The sequence below is a fragment of the Lepisma saccharinum genome, chromosome 14 (genome assembly GCF_977018435.1).
Source record: "Lepisma saccharinum chromosome 14, izLepSacc3.1, whole genome shotgun sequence".
NCBI lineage: Eukaryota > Metazoa > Arthropoda > Insecta > Zygentoma > Lepismatidae > Lepisma > Lepisma saccharinum.
The window spans coordinates 76,380,794-76,401,145 of record NC_139242.1 but is presented as its reverse complement, the minus strand read 5'-3'; the positions used below and the strand labels follow the sequence as shown (position 1 = coordinate 76,401,145).

Sequence of the window (20,352 nt, the reverse complement as noted above, 5' to 3'; positions counted from 1 at the left end):
TCGTGTCTTCTTTCTCTCTTTTACAAGATTCCTTTCTTATGATAACAACGTTAATATATGACTCGCTATGAATCTGGGCAGCCGAAATATTTTTGGTCCACTAAAAACGACTCACAACCCTAACTTCCGTTCTTGATAAATTTTTAAACAGTCACTACAAGCTACTTCCGGTGAGAACGGGACAAGCCTACTCGTGCAGCGATATATTTGTATCAGTACACACACATATTTCCTTGACTCTGCTACAACTACACTGGAACTTTATGGCCCTTGTAACCTTTATTTCTGATCACCCCTAGTATGTACGTACGTGTTTCTTTGTCAATTGCCAACATCTTACAAAATATAAAGGCCAAATTTGATATTTGCATTTAAACCAGTTTTTGACACTTATTTTCATTAAAGTTCTTGTAATTTTATAATAGATAAAATCGTAACGTAAACACTTCATGCAAGGACGGGCAATGATCTGACAAAACAGAAATAACCTTTATTTTTAAAAATATATATGCCCCTTTCAGGTCAAGTATAAAACGTTACAAAGTTAAGTATAAATAGTAATTTGAGTTTGATTTGGTGTGTCCACTCAATAGCATAGTTTGAAATAAAAGGCTTGTCAAATGAGTTAGTTGCCACTTGATCACCCTTTTCAAATTTACATATTTCGAAATCCCAATCACCTTCCCGTCCCCTCCTTTTTAGTGAAGCTACAACTATTGACTCACTCTATACAAATATACTATATATGTCAAATATGTTGACATATTTACTTTGTGCGTTTTGTTATTCATTACAGAAAATACTATGTGTCACATCTTATTTCTGACTATAATAGGGAAATATTGTGGTTAACTGTAGCAATAAAGTAAAATAAATGTTCTTCAAATTTTTATTGTATGTTTTTATATGTTTTAAGACATGAATTATATTGGCACTGGTTCATATTACTTCAACTTATGGACCTACAAAAAGTTTAGAGAATTATTTCTTATAATAGCTTGTAATAACATATGTTTTTTATGAATAAAAGAACCTGCTTTTATCACTAGATGATACTATTATCATAAATATCTATTCGTATGTAATCTTGTAATGCTTTGAGTCCAGAGTTGGTAAACACTTCATTTTTTAACATAACACACAGTCTGAACAACACTTTTAGAAGTATTGTACAATACAACACCATAAAAATCTTTATTACATTCAGTCTTTAAACATGCACAACAATTTGACAAAAATTTACAGTTAAGTACACACACTTGTACACATAGAAAACTATGTCATTAATATTTCAAAGGTACAGAAATATTTAACAAATGGATATTGTACAATTACTATACTCCGTCACTGATTTGTGCATATTTTGCGTGTACAAGAATACTGTTCAAATAGATTTCAGTGTTCCAAAATCAATTATCACTGCAATTAATACAATGCTTATGTTTAATTCTATTGTTTATCGATATGTTGATATATGCAACCGTGTTGTATGAACAGGTTAACATACACACGCACACAAACACAAATACACGCATTTGTACTAGGAGGGAGAAATGTACTATCTACATTCATAAGAGTAAACGTCACATGCAAAACTAATAAAAATGATTGTAATGATTTAATTGATCAGTAATATGAATGGCGTCTTACTACAGTTGAAAAGAATTGCTAAATACTTGGTAATATACAGTAAACGTAGTTCGATAACATTTCGTAGTGATTTTGAAGGAACCAAACATTAATGCTCAAAGTTGCGTATTGGCATGATAGAAATGGCCTTTTCCGACAAGATGGGTTATTGAAATATAAATAATTTGTTGCTGATGTAATTAAGGACTAAAGCACGAAGAAAACCTTAGTGGATGTATAACTGAGAGCATAGCAACACTACGCCAGTATGTGATGGGTATTTCGAAGCATCCATGCACACAAACTGTCAAACACACTTTACATATTTCGCATCTCAAAGCACACACTAAGTGATGTAATTGAACTGCTGATCATCTTTATATGTAGGCCCAGCACACATGTGTGCATTTTCTGGGCCAACTGTACACTTCGACTTTATTTTTGGTTCTTGGGGCTCTCTTGTAATAGTGTTCAGAACCATGAATTGAATATTTAATTTTCCTTCGTCACTTCCAAGAACGTCTTTAATACAGCGTGTCGATTCCTCCACGGCAATTATGTATAGCAGTACCATGGCTCGAGTTGGAATTGTGCGATTCGCTGGATTCCCTGGAACCAAGGTTGGACTTCCGTGTACTTGCCGAAGCGCCGGACCACGAGAATGAGGGTGGGCGTCTGGCCTTCCTCCTGCCACACCTGTCCCGGAGAGATCTGATGACCTTCTCAGTGCACGTGAACGCAAGGAAGATGAAAAGTCCTTGTAGAGTATTGAATGCAATGAACACGTACCAGAGGCTCTCCATGTCCAGGTAGCCGGCCACCAACCCTGCGATCCACGTAAGGCCCATGATGAGAGCCAGCCTGATGTAGAGTCGGAAGTCGTGCTGAGCCAGAGACGTGGTTGAGCGCGATCCTCTGGATGTCGTTGTGAAGATCATGTGAGCGCTGCACGCGAAGAACACGACGTTCAGCAGCATCACCAGAGCCATCGGTGCAGCGAAGAATATGAGCAGGGCTTTGCGCTGACTGAACCAGCAGACGTGGACTCCGAAGTTCGGCCTGAACTCGTTGGGGACGGTGCCGTGGTTGAGATTCTCGATCACGACGGAAGTGAGCACTATGACAGCCGGTACCAGCCAGCTCCAGCCTGAGTATGCGACGAACTTCCTCCACTGCTTTCCCGCCGAAACCCTAAGCTCCGACGTGGCGAGCTTCAGGGTTCTCCACACGTCGAACGCCATGGTCAGCATCCAGAAGAAAGCCGACAGGAAGCTGTAGTACATGAGGACGGCTATGACGGTGCAGGGAGCTCCGGGAGACTTGAACATCTGAGCCAAGATGAACGTCAAGTATGCAACAAGCATTGCGATGCACAACGACGCCAAGTTCTTGCCTGACAAGTTTTGCAAGTCTGGCACCAAGATGAAAGCCACGAGGTGCAGAATTAAGCACACCACAGACACACCAAGCCCGACGAAAGTCACGTAACCCATGTATGGAGTAAACTTGTCTACGAACTCCTTACCGAGCGCACAGATCACCAGCTTGCCGTTGTTCAGTTCGTACTCGTTGGGTAGAAATGTCCTCTTGTATGTAGCAACGTAAGCTGAACCGTTTTCTCCTATTTGAAACTCCTCAGTGTCTAGCAGAAACTTTGGGCACAGCTTGAAAGTTGTCGCCTCTTCCTCGATCGTGGAGGCTGACTGCGTCTCTTCCGTCGTTGAATCTTCGGTCGCTGTATGCAGAACAGCGAAATTATCATATTCCCCCGGCTCCGACGTCGCTAGGACACCATATTCGTCTTCAATTTCATCCTCCGTTATGTAGAGAAATGGAGAAGGCGTAGTGCTGGTTCTGAATGGCCTCGGAGTCACTCGGTGCGTCTGGGTCCCGGCAGCAGGGTTGTCCTGGTCCCCGAGGCACTGACCGTCGACGTACGTCTGCCCCGCGGAGCACAAAACGTGGCGACACTTTTTGAAGAACGGATCGAAGAGCTCTCCGTCCGGGCACGGGCGCAGTTTTCCCACGACGTCGCCTTGCACGTTGAGTATGTCGAAGAGGACGGCGAAGGCGACCGGGCTGAAGTCTTTGGTGTGCGAGGAGCGGTGCTGCGTCTTGCTGCAAGCGAGGTTCTGCACTTGGATGTTGTTGCAGACGGCGCAGTGGACGTTACGGTAGGCCTCCATGCCGTTGAAGACGAGCGCGGTGTAGGATTCGCACTTGAACTTAACATCGTCGACGTTCGTCCAGTTGGCCATGCACGCGCGCACCGTTTCCTGACAGCGACGGACAATGAAGGTGGACGTCTCCGGTATCACCGGGTCTATGTGGCACAGGTGGAACACGCGCACCCCTTGCTGGTTCACCGTGAGCCCCCACGAGCCTCTCTCCTTGTCGAACACCAGCGCGTCCCTCACCTTCTCGCGCGTCAACTCCTGCGCGTACCTGTTGACGGTGGTCAGGAGCGACGGGCACTCCAGCCGCGGCCTCCACAGGTCGACCCGCGAGGAGAGGTCTCCGTTGCAGAACGCGCAGTGGGAGTTCCGGTACGTGTAACCGCTGACGTGGCTGGTCACCGGCATGTCGGAGATGGGATCGGAAGGATCGGACGCGTTCTCGCACCTGCGCCGCACGCTCCTGTCCTTCCAAGTCTTGGGACATTTCGTCTTCATGTAGATTCCGCCGAACTGACGCAGATCGACGCACTCGAAGTTGTTGATGTTCTGCCGCTGCTCTATGGCGTTGAACTTCTTGGCGTCCACGCAGCAGTCGCCGTACATCGCGCAGAGATCGTCGCAAAGGCAGTTCCTGTCCCTCCAGTCGAGGTTGTCGCCGACGCGAGAGCCTCGAATGGCTTTGCACGAGTCCTTGTCGTCGCACGTTCTGTTCACGGCGACGAAGTCGGAGAACGTGAGGGCCAGCGCTAGAGCCTCCCCCGCCAGAATATACAGGTTCAACACTACCAGAAACAAAAGTGGCTTAGCAGCTGCCATGATTATGCATTCAGAGCATCACTGGAAACACCAACTGCACTTTTAAGTCAGCTCCTTGTGGAAGAAGTGAAGCAACATGTCTTCTGCAACTCCACTCTCCATCGTAAATTTACGGCCACCGCACGCTACCTATGAATTCTGCTTGATCTAGCCGCCATCTTCACTTTTCTTGTCGAAATCCGCGTTGCTCTTGGACGAATGATTACTGAAGATCAGTCTTCCTGAACAAATTTCTCCCAGTCACTTCCTGCAACGAGAAAAGAACAAAAGAACATTAGGAATCTCCTTGCAATTCAATACAACACATTATGTCTTACAAACAGTTAATTTATTTTAGTTATAACCTAAGAGAAACTCTTCAGACCATTCGTCTCCAGGATAGTTTCAAGACGTATGTTATGAAAAAAAAATGTCCTTGTCTGGATGTTCTTTTGGTGAGTTAACGCCCCAAGTTAAGCATTAAAGGAAATAAATTCGTTCATTCAACATTCTGAGACTATCCTTTCGACGTGTAATACACAGATACTTTATCAGTGGCGCTTAGACATTGCTTCTGAGTATGGTCGCTAATTGTAGAAGTCATTTGAGGAGAAGATTAAAGTTTGGACATTTCAGAGGGGAATGCTATCTAAATTGTGCATGTCAAAGAAGAGACCGTTATTTATTCTTATATTAATTTACCCTTTATTTTTACTTTTACATGTGTCAGAGACGGTTGTTTCTCTTTAGACTCTTCTGCTAATTAATGATTTGTTATTAATTTGTAAATGATTCTGCCCTGGCGCTCAATCCGTTCATAATTAACAACGTCTGCCTATTTGGTAAGATAAGTTAGACTAAAAATTATTTAGTATTACATTCTTTGCGTTCGAATAAATGCGGGGAACAACGTGACTAACTCTCATATTCAACTCTCGTTCACCAGCTCACATTTATGAAGCACGACACGATGAGACGGTAATGTCATTGGGAGACTCGTTAGGCTAATTCTGAACCATTCTAACGAAAGTTCGTAATGAACAGCTCCTTTAGAACAGTTCCCTTCAAATTACCCTATATGAGGTGAAATACTCCATTAGAGAACAACTTTCCCTTATAACGACATCAGCTTATTAAGGTTAGCGACGTACGGGAAAGAGACTCGTTAGGATAATTCGGAACCATTCCCAACCAGAGTCATAAGTAGTTCAACTCTTTAAGAAGACCAGTTATTTCGCGAACGGCGCATTTGTGGCCCTTACCCGTTCATCAGAGACACATTAAGATGATGCACTACTTCACGCAATGCGGGTGTGACGTGTTGCAGGAGCTTAATGGCCGCAGCTCAACCAAGCAACACAGTCATTTAGAAATGTTAAAACTGGATCCGTTCTTATCTCTCGCTCTCGGGGACACCCATGTTGTATGAGTCCAGTACGACAAATGCACGCCATTTTTTTAAACTGCAGAATAGGGATGGAATAGAATAATCGGTACTCTATCGCGGGGTGTGAACTGATGGGGGAAAGTGGTACGGGAACTTTCCTCTTGAAATGCATTTAGGATTTTAGCTTGTATAAAATGTAGAGCATCGTGCAAAACTCTGTTTACTGAGCACAAAATATTAACTCCGCGGCACATTCTGCGTGTAACTTGTGTGTGGACCCGTACACCGCTCGTTACCGCCAACTTCTTGTTAGCTGAGGAGTTTAGGATTCTTTAAGCATTTCAGGACCGGTGACTATTAGAGGGGCGTGGGGGGCGGTTGCCTCCCTCTTTTTGCCACTGCAGTGTGCTAAATCTTATTTACCAAGGATTCCTTGCCCACCAATCACCGCCACTGCTCATGGCGTACTGGGTGCATGCAGAGAAGTGATTTTCCAAACACACAACAACCCCTACCCCCACCCCAAACCTTAACACCCAAAAACAAAGGCTCGATTTATAGTAATTTTGACTAAATATACTCTTACGCCCCTCTCGAGTGGACATTTCTAGCAAAACTTTGATGCAGTGAAAGGAACTTCTCAAACACTGGAAACATTGACTGCTTTAAAATATAAGTGTATTAATCTTGTAAAAATACAATAAACCTTTATCTCACTTAGCAGCGCAGATTTTCCTTAAAAAGAGATTGTGTTAATACATTTAGAACTACAATTTTATCACAGTTTACGTCGAAATACAATTACACGTATAACAGTTTAGCTCAGACTGAATGAATTTGCAATCACAATAACAGTTATCTCGGCTATTCCTACAACAGTAAATGAATTTTCAACCTCAGTCTAAACAATGGTTAGAATGTTACACAGAGCTCATTACAATAAACATCTTATCATAACAGAAAACAGGACAATAACATGTTAGCAGCCACCATTATTACAAACCCAAAAACTACCAACAGTGCAACAGTGTCTAGTTCAAATAAAAAAGAAATGCATGCAGGGATTGTATTTTTTTTTTCAAAACGCCTCAAATACGGATTCAATTTGAAATGCCTTGCGTTGTTGTGACAAACTAGTACTACTCCGGACGCATGTATCAACCCCTTCTTATTTGCACTCAACACTGTCCAGAAATACATCAGGAAAGAACACACATCCCTCCATTTTTTAAGCATGCTTTTGCAAGGTTTTCTCCTGCTATTACCACTAGACTCGACTAGCTTTGAGGATTTTTTTTTATCAAAGGTACAAAACAAGACATTTCCCCTTTCCAAAACATTGCTTCAGTTTGAAACGAGCTGTACCTGTCTTACTTCTGATTTTCAGTCCTTTATTATAATTAACGCTGAAATGAAATTACAGGTGTGAAGTATGTATATATTGTAGGACATTATTTTTCCAGAGAGCAACAGCTCCCCTTTGACCACGTTCGGATTCCCCTGCTTAGAGGACTTTCCCTATGGCATGACTATGTATTTAAGAGATCCCAACTTCATTCCCATTGAGGAACATTGTACAGTGGTTGGGATCCCATTAACTGTAGGCCCAGTCCTATCTAAGAATAAAGTAGCCTTGAAGCAAACCTTGTCCACCCCTTGTAATAGGGGGAAGGTCCAATGTCTCATCCCCGGTGGAGGCTGGTTCGGATCCCACATTAAACTGCAAGTACATTCCCGATTAGCGTATCTGAGCATAAAGTGGGCTTGAAAAACTTTGAGGACTAGCTTAGGCTTGCAACATCCACGCCAGATGTCGAAACGCCTGCAAAACACAAGACATTTGAGGAGGGAAAGGGGGGGGGGGTGAGGAAGGAGGTCAAGGATGGTGTGCGATTAGAGAATCAAAGATAATGCTAGTGGCAAGTAACAATAATAGCATGTGAGGAGAAAAAACAGTAAGGAAAGGAAACAACAGATAGCGTAAATTACTGGTTGCTGATGTCGGCAAAGAAGGCAGAGAAATCGGAAATCGTGACCTGATCTTTCGGCAGCTGGCACAGGAGCTGTAAGAACACGCTTTCTGCAATTACTTCCTCTGGCGAAGTCTGACTTAACCTCAACCTACCTACACTGAGCTGGTAGGTGCTGCGAATAAATCGTCAATTTAAGAAAGTGGTGTGGAGTAAAGTGACTGCAATTTGGGTAATTTGCAAATCGTGGCGGCTACACGTTCATGCCTTGCGCAATCCTACTCGCAATTTTCATCTCAACACTAATAACAAGGAAAGGTAAAATACACATGGAAGCAAGTTTGCTGTATGAAGATATTCTCCCGGGACATCCATCTGGTCAGTTACATCGAGGCAGTAGTGTACGCAGAATTATTGTAATATTCAGTTTGGCAATTCCAGGGGCTGGAATTGCCAAAGTGAATATGTGATAGTTGCGTTCTAGGTAAAAGCGGGATACACTATAATATACAGAAGTTATATTTTTAATCTTCCTTTTAAAAGTTGTTAGACAACAAGAATGGTAAACGGATATGGCCAAAATGTATAGACCCAGTCCCGATAAGCTCCTGTGTAAAATGCCCATATTTTAAAATTAAAATTTGAAATTAGTCAATTTCAGAGTAATCGTGCAATTTATTATTTTTTGGTTTTGTGTAGTTAATGCTTATAATGATAATAATAATAAGGTTTTGTTTTCGTGAATTAAAATATTTTTCTAAAATGAAGAAGAGACTTGATTGGAACGTTAAATTTTGCATTTTCAAAGGGAAAGGTCTGTGTGTGGCAACACTGCGTCTGGCGGCCGTGCCCTTGTAGAGATGGCAAATAATATATGCTCGTCAAATACATCACTACCTTGTTACGTACTACGCAAATTCTTCTTCACTCATGCATGCCTTCAGAAAGGGCCTCACTAAAGATATACCAGGGAACACACTTGCGTACCGTACACCTAATTTGCAGGACAATGGACGCCATCCATATAAGGAAGGAAGTGATCCCACTTTTCCATCCCGTTGCCGCAATACCCCGCCACCTTTTGCCTTCATGTTTCCCCCTCCATAAAGCGGCACTTCCGACCAAACGTTGCAAAAGATGCCACCAACCAAAGACACAATCGTGCCCTCCGATTTCTTGCTTGGCTCCCCTAGTGTGGAAATTAGTAGGGTACGGCCGTCTGACGTCATTTCTATGGCAATTTTAGTGTCTTTGTCATCCGCCTTCCTTATCATCTGCGTGGAATGTCTTTGGCGCACGATCTATTATTGATGAGGACAAGGCAGGCCCATGCGTTATAGGAACATACGTGTAATATACGCTTGGCCTACAACAAAATTTTTCAGATCTGAATAAATCAGAGATTTTAGTTCCTTAGTCTGAAGTACTGGTATTCTATAACCTATAACCACAATATAAGCATTAAAACTAAATTATTACTAAACAACTAATTCATATATTTCGTATTATTAAATAGCAATAAGCAAAGCATGTAAGATTAAACCAAGGGTTATTGGAAGCTAACAAAAAGTTTCTAAATTAGTGATTTATTTAATTTCTTACGTGCTAGGATGTGACGTTCATTGAATTACAAAACTGGCTGTGCTGAATATCAAGCTATTATTTTATCTATCAAAGTGACATATCCAATCATATCCAATAACATTCTATGTAATAATTCTCTTTTGCTTACTTTTCATTGAATTCTGAGGATGTAGTGAATTTACATTTTTCATGTAAAATAATATTTTTTACTTCATGATTTCATTTTATAATTAAGCGAATAGTGCATATTGATTTTACTGAAATATTTGAATACAATTTCTTATGTAGTACATTGTTTAGAATATGATTTCCGTAATTCTGGACATTTAAGTATGTCCAAACAATCCATTAAGTCAAGAAATAAATCAGATAAGATACTTAATTGAAGGCACCAGAGCCATATAAACTTAAATAAACCTTACACAAACAATTATTTTTATCTGGTGTCCCCACATGAAATGAGACCGCATTCGTAGCTGCCTTTATACAAGGGTCTGTGCCATGCTCGTCTACAAGAGTCTGTACGTGGGCAAAGAAGAGCAAGTGAGAAATGCAGCAATCATAACTCATCAGTTGTCCCCTGTGCTTTATATCGTGCTATAAAGCGCTTGGATGTGTAAGGCTCCTCACATTCTCTGTCTCTGATGTCATTAGCATCATTCTCTAGTCACCTTTCATTCACACACTGGTATACGTATCCCCACCAACCCTTCAAATATGACTTTTTTCTATAAGAGCTGACTCAACTTTGCGACTTGGTTGATTTGGTTATTTTCAAGTTAATCGTGACGATGAGGCCAATCAAAGGCAAGTGACAAGGGGGTGGGAGGAAGGTACACAACACCCGTGGTATTTATTGAAGGTACTATTAGAGAATCCGTCTACAATGATTAACAAAAACTCAGCCTGGATAGCCAGCTGAGAGACGAACGCACAGCCTCACAAAATCTTCACGGACAACTAGTTTATTAAAATATATAATCTTTGTAATATTTTTAAAAGAATTGTTTGAAGTCTGTAAGAGACGAACTATTTTAGTCGTTTTTTTTAAATTTTCGAACACATTCGAACTTGTGTGCATTTTTTCAACATTTTCTGCACACTTCTGTTAAAAGTACCAAAGTATACTTCTTGTATACTTGGTAGCATAAGATGTTTTTATAAATTATTATTTTAATTTTTTGAAAAGTGCAAACTTTATGAACAAAATTTGAGTTACAGTCGATTTCCACGTAAATCTGCGACACACCAAAACGAAAAAGACCTCATGCTCACAGAAACCACAAAATAACTCAGTTTTTTTGCAAAATAATTCTCTATATTCGAATCTTGCTTCAATTAATTGCAAGGCCATAATCATGAATAATTTTTTGTAGTTCAGTATATAAATTTCATAATAGAAACGATTTCTTCTGCAAGGGGACGTAAAAATGAGAAGAGACAACGCAGAATGACCTGCAAAAATAAAGATATCTCATGACTCGACATCATGCTGGCCCCCGTAGGTCGTAGCGGAGTGGTTAGCACCTTGTGCTACGACGCCAGGTTGAATCCCGGCCTGGATGTGTGTGAGTGTCTGTTCATCAATTTTATCATATCATCACTCATCCCCACCTTCGCAAATTAGCCAAAAGTGGCACAAAAAGCGAAGTAAAATAAAGCAAATCAAATCAAATCAAATGACTCCACATCATACAAAGACATGAAAAAATAAAATAGATAAAATATACAGGATGTACCAGAAAGAATAATAAAGAAATTAGATGTAGAAAATTCATCTAGTATCTTGGTTTTCGATTATGCAATCAAAATGTATAGCAGCAAGACAACAGTAACATAACTAGAGGTGCCACTAATTGCTGACATTCTCTCGTCAGCTTGCAAAGGTTCCTGGGATTGATGCCGTTCGGTGAATGAGACGAATCTTTGTTTAATGTTGTAAAGTCTACACCGAATCACGATCGGATACTATTTATAGTGCAAAAAAATTGTCGTAATAAGTTGTAGGTTAAAAGGATGTTTGTCCTCACATACGTTTCACATACTTATTTCATGTGGTAATATTTGTCTGTTTTCCGAAAGAGGTCAGTCAATCCAAAAAATGTGCTTACCAGTCAGGCTTTCCGGGTTCCGAATGCTGCAGTTAAAAGCCACGTTGTGAGTTATTACAGGTGCTCTTGCCCTGTTTCAGTTTTTATGGGGTCAGTCAACTTGACAAAATATTGTTCAGTTCCATGCAGTTTGTGCATTGATTATCGCATTTTCTTTCACAATAATATCATTATAGCAATATGCGATCGTGACTTTTTTACCCACCCTATAACTCTTTTCATTCCTCAGCCTGAATTCATTACTGTTGCATCTCATTTTATTCACAAACGTAGAAAATGAACACTTTATTTGCAAACCACCAACATAGTTATTGTTTGAAACAAGATGTCTGCCGGTGAGGAGAAGATGCTGCTTGTCTGCAGTCATAAACTTGCAGTTGTGTTCAACAAACAAAACCCCATCCAGCAGTTTTCAGAACGAGGTAATGAACTTACTGGAAGCATTTAAATGTTAACAGCCCCGGACCCTTGCATCATCAATTCATTTCACGTGCGTAGGGTCGTAACTCTTCATTGGTGCTGACCAGACCAGACATTGTTATCACGGACAATCGTAGTATTGTAAAACCAGAAGAATAGAAATGTGTTTCAGTGGAGCAGGCCTGGATCTGCAAGAGAACAATAGCTCTCGTTTCATTTGTTGCGAGTACTAGGATGTAATTCGCTACAAATGCATAGCATCTTTGAAGACCACAATTACGGGCAGGCTCCAACCTGGCCAAACATCTCCCGTTGGTTTTGTCAACGTTTTGCGTTAAAATGTTAATTATATATTAACCATTATCGAAGTTTATGTTACTGTCATTACCGTCATAATCCTATTTTTACGTTAGCATATCGCGTTACGATGACAGGGGTCCCGGGTTCGAATCCCGGCCTAGGAATGGATGTTTATGAGTGTCCATTCATCAATATAATCACTCATCCCCATCTTCGCAAATTAGCCAAAAGTGGCACAAAAAGCGAAGTAAAATAAAGCAAATCAATCAAATCCTATTTTTAGTTACTAGTATTAGTAATTGCATGCGTACTGGAGGTTTAAAGCAGTTTTTTTCAACCCCCGGGCCGCAGCCTGGCGCCGGGACCAGGCGTCAATTATACCGGGCCGTGAGAGGTTCTCCTGAAGTTTGCGACTTGCAGCCCAAGCTGGCAACCACCTGGAAACATGACCTTTCCTTTGGATTTGAGTTTGACTGAGATAACAGAAAATGCTTTCGCGACAATGAGCAATCAAACGTTCTAACGATGAGGGGGAAGGGCGTCGAATCCCGCCTTCAAATTTGGAGGTTGACGGACGGTAAATTAAGTTTGCGTAGCAATTTTCATTAACAAATACAATATTGAAGTGGAAATGTTCTGATTAATTGGAATTTTTCGGTGTCAGAGATGGGAAATGCCAATGAATATCAGTACTTGCCAAATTAATTTAATGATATTGGTCAGAGGAAGCTAAAAGATTCCATCAGATCCAGAAACCAAAGTTTATATTCATCAACAAGCCTAGACATAATCGAACTAATAGTCTCTATGATTATGCAATAATTTACTCATTAATATTAAATTCATTCATTCATTAACGTATGAAGTTTACAAAAATAGAAAGATATTTACGAGTAAAATTATTGAGATCGTGGAATCGACTCTTAATAAATGAATTTACTGGGCTGGTTGCTCACAAAGGTTGAGATCTACTGGTCTAGAGAGAACATAGAATAACGGTTTAAATCGAGAAATTTTTGTTACGTTGTTATCTGCATCTAACGTAAAGTTATGATAACAATTGTAAGCATTCAGGTCTGATCGTGGTACGTGTGTATATATATTTTTACGCAGCACCACAATAAGAAATTACAATAATTTGGCAAAGAAAGATACTCTAAAGATTTATCTGTATAGTGTCCTTGCTTCTCCTTTTTATGCTGTATTTTAACTGGTGCAACGTGCCTGTATAAAAAACCCTAATTTTCTTATATTGTCACTGCTAAGAAAAGCATAATCATAGTTTCGAAAACCCACACTAAAGATACTATAATGCACAAGCAGGCACGTATCTAGAAATATATTTCGGGGGGGGGGGGTCCAAATTAAGTTTAAAATCATATTAATTTTTATGTAAATTAATTAATATATTATTATTATTACATGAATGGGTAAAAATACCGCATAAGAATAGAGATATAACAGCATATATTCAATATTTAGCTTACATGTAGTTAAGATCGCCAAAATTGGTATAAAAACAAGTGGCCTGGCAAGGAAATTAATGTCAAATAGGTAAGGAATTGAATGTTTATTGAATAACAAAAAAGGATGTTATTAATCAATCGAGTTGAGGAAAAGTAAAGTTCCTGATTAATAACATTTTATACATATTAGCATAAGTAAAAGTGTGCATAAATCTTTGGTACTGTCCTTCAAAGCGACATGTAATCATTGCCTCTCAATAAGTTCGTTTGACAGAAGTATATTTTCATTATTAATTTTTAGTACTTGGTAAGTCTTTCGGCGGAGGGCGTTTGGACTCCACCCCCCTAAATACGTGCTTGTGAACAAGATACTAAATTCGTGAAATAATATTCATTAAAGCGAGTTTTACACAAATACGGAAGAATGATATAAAAATTAATTTATTTATTTAAAGACACGACAGTACAGGCAAATGCTCATTTACTTGTGTCTTGTATTATCACATTGTTTGTTACACAGAATGTGCAATAGAATCGATAAGGTACAATAATATGATAATATGTGTTAAAGTAATATAAATATTAATATGATAAAGGAATAGAAATAGCAACCTGTGAAGTGAGGTTAGATCTTACACAGGATATGACAAGAATAGTAAGAGAGAAAGAAAAAAAAACGTTGAAAAATCACATGAGCTAAGTATTAAAATATAAATGATGAGGTATAGAAATAATGATAGAAACTAGCAAAAACCCGGTCCTTAGCATTAAGTCTTTCACCTGAACAAACCAGGTATGTAGGCTACATAGAAAATGACTGAACTGCTAAATGACGTCAAATCTTGTTTTGACAGTACGTTTCAATTTCCGATGATTTTGCAATTTCGTTATACAACCTACACATTTTCCGAGTAGAACAAGAGAAAAGAAAAGCAGCAGAATATGAAGAACAGGCAAATGACAATTGATATATTAAAGTGCAGCTCGACATAATGCACTTTGGCGTTACCTTTACAAACGATGTACAAAAATGCATCAACTATAAACCGGATTCTTGGCAAAGGCCAAAAAAACACACTTTTGTGCATCAGTAGATGCGTTTCTGGTGCAACAAATCGATTTGATGCATTTAGTTTTCTGTGTGTACCTATGCAATACAAAGCAGAGGCAAAAAATACTTTACATAATTTTCTTATATTTTTTCTTTGCGGAGAAGTCTTAATAAAAAAATTAAAAATTGTAGACAGAAAAGCCTTCTTCTTTATGTAGTGTTATATAAATTATGACCGGGCTTGATAAGAAATTTCAGTCCGTTAAAACACAAGTAAGTTTTGAGCACAGTCGCGACATCCTGGCTACAGCAGAATTCCAGAAACACTCAATCTTTGTCAGCAGTTCTTTGTCGCTCCCTGCCTGTCGTCTGCAATGCAATCCACTCGATGTCTTGCCCCAATTAATACCCAGGATGTTGGAAAACGCTGTGCACATTTCAATCCTTTTTTTTTCTTTATTAATTCCCCTCGCACCAGTCGTTGCAAGAGAACGGGGAATGACACATTAACACGCATCTGCAAAACGACAAGGCGTTTCTTGCGGACAAGAAAACAAGCGAGGTAGTTTTGTGGGTCATGCGAGGGCAGTTGGGTAGAAATTTACTCCGCAACCACTTTGCACATACGCTCGTACACCTGCGCGGCATACGAAAGAGCACGAGCTTTTGGAAGGGATTCGCGAACCCAGAATGTCACTGTAAGGTCGTTACTCACAACGAGGCAGTGTAGCCAAATTTGTCCAGTTATTATTGCAAAAGATGACTGCTTTGGCACGCAAGTTGCTGTAAGAACTAAGTCAATGTTTAAGTACTTGGTCGTTCGAATAGCAGCTGTGTAGGTGTCTTGCGCGTAGGAATACAGTTCATGTCATATAGCCATACTCAGAAAAAGCACTTTTTGTAACCATAAATATACATTTAGCAACCTTTTGTGAATTTGATAATTCTAATAATTTTTTTGATAACCCTAAACAAAGAACGATGGTTCTGATAAGCAATCATTTTTTCGTTGCATGTTTAAACAAACAATTGGTCACCTGAAACACTCTTTGCTTGTTTCAAACTTTCTTACTCTGTGTACCACCCAACATAACTGCTACATAAATTTTTGGATCTTATAATATGAGCTGTACAGCCAGGATCATTATATTATATTCATAAGCAAAATAACACCAAAATGAACACACAGAAAAGGAACTATTTTTCAGAAGTCACGTGGTTTTGTTTACAATAACTTCGTTCTTCCAGTGGATGGAGAACGGTAGCGTAACACCCACTGTGACCTCCAAACGAAAATCAGATATGGAAATAGAAAATTTGAAATATTATGGAGTTTCATTGTTTCGAACAGATCCGTCAGTGTCCCTTCATCAATTAAAACCAATCACCCCTTTCGAACCTTCATGTTTTTTGCAATGTACAGGAGATGACTTTACTTCCTGATTTTTTCTAGAGCACGTACATAGTACTAGTTTAACAAACAAAAAATATATATATATATCCCTGTATTTATATATACATATATAAAATGTTTATTGTAATAAAGGAGTTTTATGAACAATTTAGACGTTGTTGAAGTTTATTAATAAGGATGCTCTGCCAGCGTAACGGGGGAAGGGAGCGTAATTGAGAACGGGTGAATTTTAGGTGGGGGAATTGGAAAGTTTTCTTCCATCCCATAAAAATAGCGTCCAGGACTATTTTACAAAAAAATTGTCATATTTGCGAAATCATAATTTTTTTTTTATTACTTTGCCTCTCAGGTCCCAGGATGTTAAGAAAGAATCTTTAAGTTGTAAATTTTAATAAACGTGAAAATTTGAGGGACAATTGCACCCCTTGCCTTCGCCAAGTTACCCCCATGTAGCCAGTATCGAACAAGTTCAACTGGTAACGAAGCCCAGATCTCGGACTAAAGGCAGTAGAGTTAAGTGTTACGTTAGGCGGGCCCTTCGTGTTTTTATGTTTTGACATATGATACAAATAATATTTTGCGCCTCCCCGATGGCATAGTTGTATGCACCGTCGTCACCTTGTAATCAAGGGGTCCTGGGGTCGTTAAACGGTGGAAGAAAATAGTGGTTCGGATCTCACTTGATTAGCCTATCTGCGCATAAAGTGGACTTAAAACTCAAGTCAAGATACAATAGTGCCAACGGTGGATGCCTCCAAGAGACCTTGGAAGATCGCGATGACGATCCCTTGTAAGGGCCATCAACCAGTACACAGAGAAAAATCTTTACAAGTGGAAACACTGCAACTAAGAAAAAATTACAAGCGCGGAGATTTCAACAGTCGAATAAGAAGCTAAACTAAGAACTCGTTCACTTAACATTATCCTTTTTGTATCATCTTTGCTTTTTGCTGCAACAAAGCTTAATTGTTCTGGGTCAAGACATGGAACCCCTGGAGGATCTTGCTTCGGGCCTTAGCTTTCACGTCGCCCCTGGAAATGCTGAATTGCTCCAATCGGAATTCTACTTCATGCGCAACTTCTGACTGGGGAGTTAACAAAGTAGGAAACCTCCATGGTAATTATTCCACGAATTCGGGATGATTACTTAGAAGGACGGGTAAGTTATTCAGTTCCAATGCTCTGTAATGCATTCGTTAAGTTACCAGTAGCTATTTGTAACTAAATTCGTATTATCATTATTTTATACACCACAACATTACACTAATTCCCAAATATTAAGGGTCTCAGCAGAGAAGTTATACTTATTTCTTCTTATTTTATGTCGTTTTTCTGTCTCTTGATTCTAATCGAGATATCATGCACATGAGTATCTGATTAAGGGTCGAAAGGAAATTTGTGTAAATTCGGTGGTGAATTTCTCGGATCAAAATATTTATTGCTACATTGTTGCAACAGTTCCTTTAGAAATAGATTGTTATAATCTTAACATGACATGAAGTGCAGACATAATAGAAGGATTTTTTGTCGTATGTACAAATTATTTACTTACACAGAGGGGAACAACCAAGAAAAGTTTCTCGTAACATAATATTTGTTATAGTAGGCGACAAAGAACACATTTATTTAGTTACCAAAAAGTTTGGTCAAAATTACCAAATTTATGGTTTATGTTTCGAAAAAGTTTAACCAAACACATTTTTTTTCTGTGTAAGAAGATAGAGCAGAATTATTTTCGGAAATTCGCATGTAAAACTCAAGTAACTATTATATAAATGTAAATATTAAGTGCAATGAAACCTGTATGTGCTGTAGGACAAGGCATCGAAATTTTGTTTTTTTCAAAATGCAAGACCAATATGAACATTGAGCAGAACCAGCAGTGGAACTATGAATCCTCAAGCTATTAGTGTGAAAATATTAATGATCTTACATGCAGTTCTTATGCTATTTCCATATTTCCCCACTAGGTATGGTTGTTGATGATGATGATGATAATAAAAATAATTATGTAGACAACATACCGGTACCCAGAACAGGGAGAGTGCATATTCTTGTAAGTCCCCTTCCACACACACACAGCAATAAATAAATAAATAAAAAATAATTCGCACACTGACTTGCTACTACAATTTTCACTTAGATACTATGTTGGAGTAACGATCTCTAAATTTGTTAAGTTTCAATCTCTGGGTTTTCGGCCTGTGTATAGGACCGGTGGCAACCCACCATCGTGAGGAAATTGGGGAGCTACGAGTGAATAGCGTAACCTGGTCTCGGAACTTTCCTATAACGGCTGAGGGTTCGACGTGCTGACCCCACGTCACGCCCATTACTGGTTGAAGATCTCCACACCTCTAAGTAGGATTGTGGGAAGGAGACTGGCAGTCGGGAGAAAGCCCTAGGCCCTTCAAGGGCTGTCGAGCCAGAGTTATTAATTTGTTAAGTACGTGAGTGTTCTTGTTGACGCGTATGAGTACGAGCTCTAGGTTAAGTTGGACAAAAGAAGTTGAAGTTTGCACCAAGACGGCAGTTACCCTATTCAACGTTGCTAATCTTTCAACCAGTCAAAAAGCTATCATGCATGTCAAATGGATCGTATTTTCATATTCAGGGCTGTACACTTGCAATAAAAATTGTTTTTGTACAGTTGCGGGATGATACAGAGACATAGGGGGAAGACAGAAGCAGAGAGAGAGAGAGAGAGAGAGAGAGAGAGAGAGAGAGAGAGAAGGGTGGAGGATAGAGATAAAGCGAGAGAGGGGATGAAAGAAGAACGAGATGTCTTATATTCTCTATCTATCTATCTATCTAGAAGGTGAGTGACGGAGGGAGGAATAGGAAGAGCGAGCGAGAGAGAGAGAGAGAGAGAGATTGCGTTTTCTCCTCTCCCTTCACACACACACACATACACGCGTGTACATACATATTACACACATATCTGTGAGGTGAACTACATATTCAACCTTTATGCTGATCCATAAAACACAGTTCAATAGTGGTGTATCATTGCTAATTTTTTGTCGATATGTCTAAAAATCTCCCCAAGAAAACGTACGGCAACGCCACCCTATTGTCGACAGGGAATTTCGACCCCTTCACGACTCAAAACGGTGTGAAGAAAGGAATCACAACAATGAAACAGAAGCCTTGGAGTCATCCTGAAAGCTTGAAAGAAACAGCCGAGGACTCCAGAAAGAGAAAGAAAACGCCAGCCTACTTACGTGTAAAGATTCGCCAGGCCAATTACGCACACATGTAGGCCGAAGTACAAAGGGACTTTGTTGCGTTGTTGTCATGCAAAACAGGGAAAACCTCTCCTCCCATTTCTAGTCAGAAGCTGTCCTTTGTTTGTGTTGACGTCATGAGATCGTTCTCTTTCAAGAAATCTTGGGAGCAGGGGTTGATTGCAAACCCTTCACTTGGAACAAAACTCTGAATGGGAGATGGAACAAAACACTGAATGCGAGATTGAACACTCTAGCCTATCTCTGGCACACGAAATAAGGTAGCATATATTACTATTGTTGTTCGTATTTCTTAAATTCTCTTTTCTGCCTCATGGTCTTGTGTAGCCGAATAATTAGTACTCTCACCTTTGGTGCGGACGGTTTCGGGTTCGATCGTCGGTTGGTTTTATAGATTGATTAAATTAGGTTATTTTACGTTTCTTCCACTTTTGAATATCGCGACGATGAGTATGAGTGATGATATAATTAAATGTTAAAGGGACAATCACAAAGAACATCCACGCCTATAACCGCGTTTGTTAGAACCTGTCCCGTTTCCCGCGCTAGCGATCGCTCGACAGTTTCGGTGCCAATGAGAAACGAGGAAAAGGTCGTCTGCTGGGCAGCGAGGAGCGAATGGAAGCCAGAAGAGAGGCACTTACGTAGACGCTGTTGCGACGTTGGGTATTTTAATTGGCTGCCTGGCTTTGACTTTCCCCAGCACGGAGAAAAGCCAGCGACCAGCTAGCGCGGGAACCGGGACAGGTTGTAACAAACGCGGTATAGGACGGGATTGCAACCCGGGACCCCTGGCGGTT

At 39.9% G+C, this 20,352-nt stretch overlaps 1 protein-coding gene across 2 annotated transcripts in view; it reads right to left on the bottom strand.

Moving 5' to 3' along the window:
• Positions 1-885: 885 nt before the first annotated feature.
• LOC145999045 (uncharacterized) overlaps positions 886-20,352 on the bottom strand; it is a 154,348-nt gene continuing 134,881 nt past the window's right edge. For both annotated transcript variants that reach the window (XM_083135980.1, XM_083135981.1), the window contains one exon: positions 886-4,869. In XM_083135980.1, coding sequence (XP_082992106.1) covers positions 2,154-4,622 — 2,469 coding nt within the window. In that variant the 5' untranslated portion in view covers positions 4,623-4,869 and the 3' untranslated portion in view covers positions 886-2,153. The remainder of the gene's footprint in view (positions 4,870-20,352) is intronic.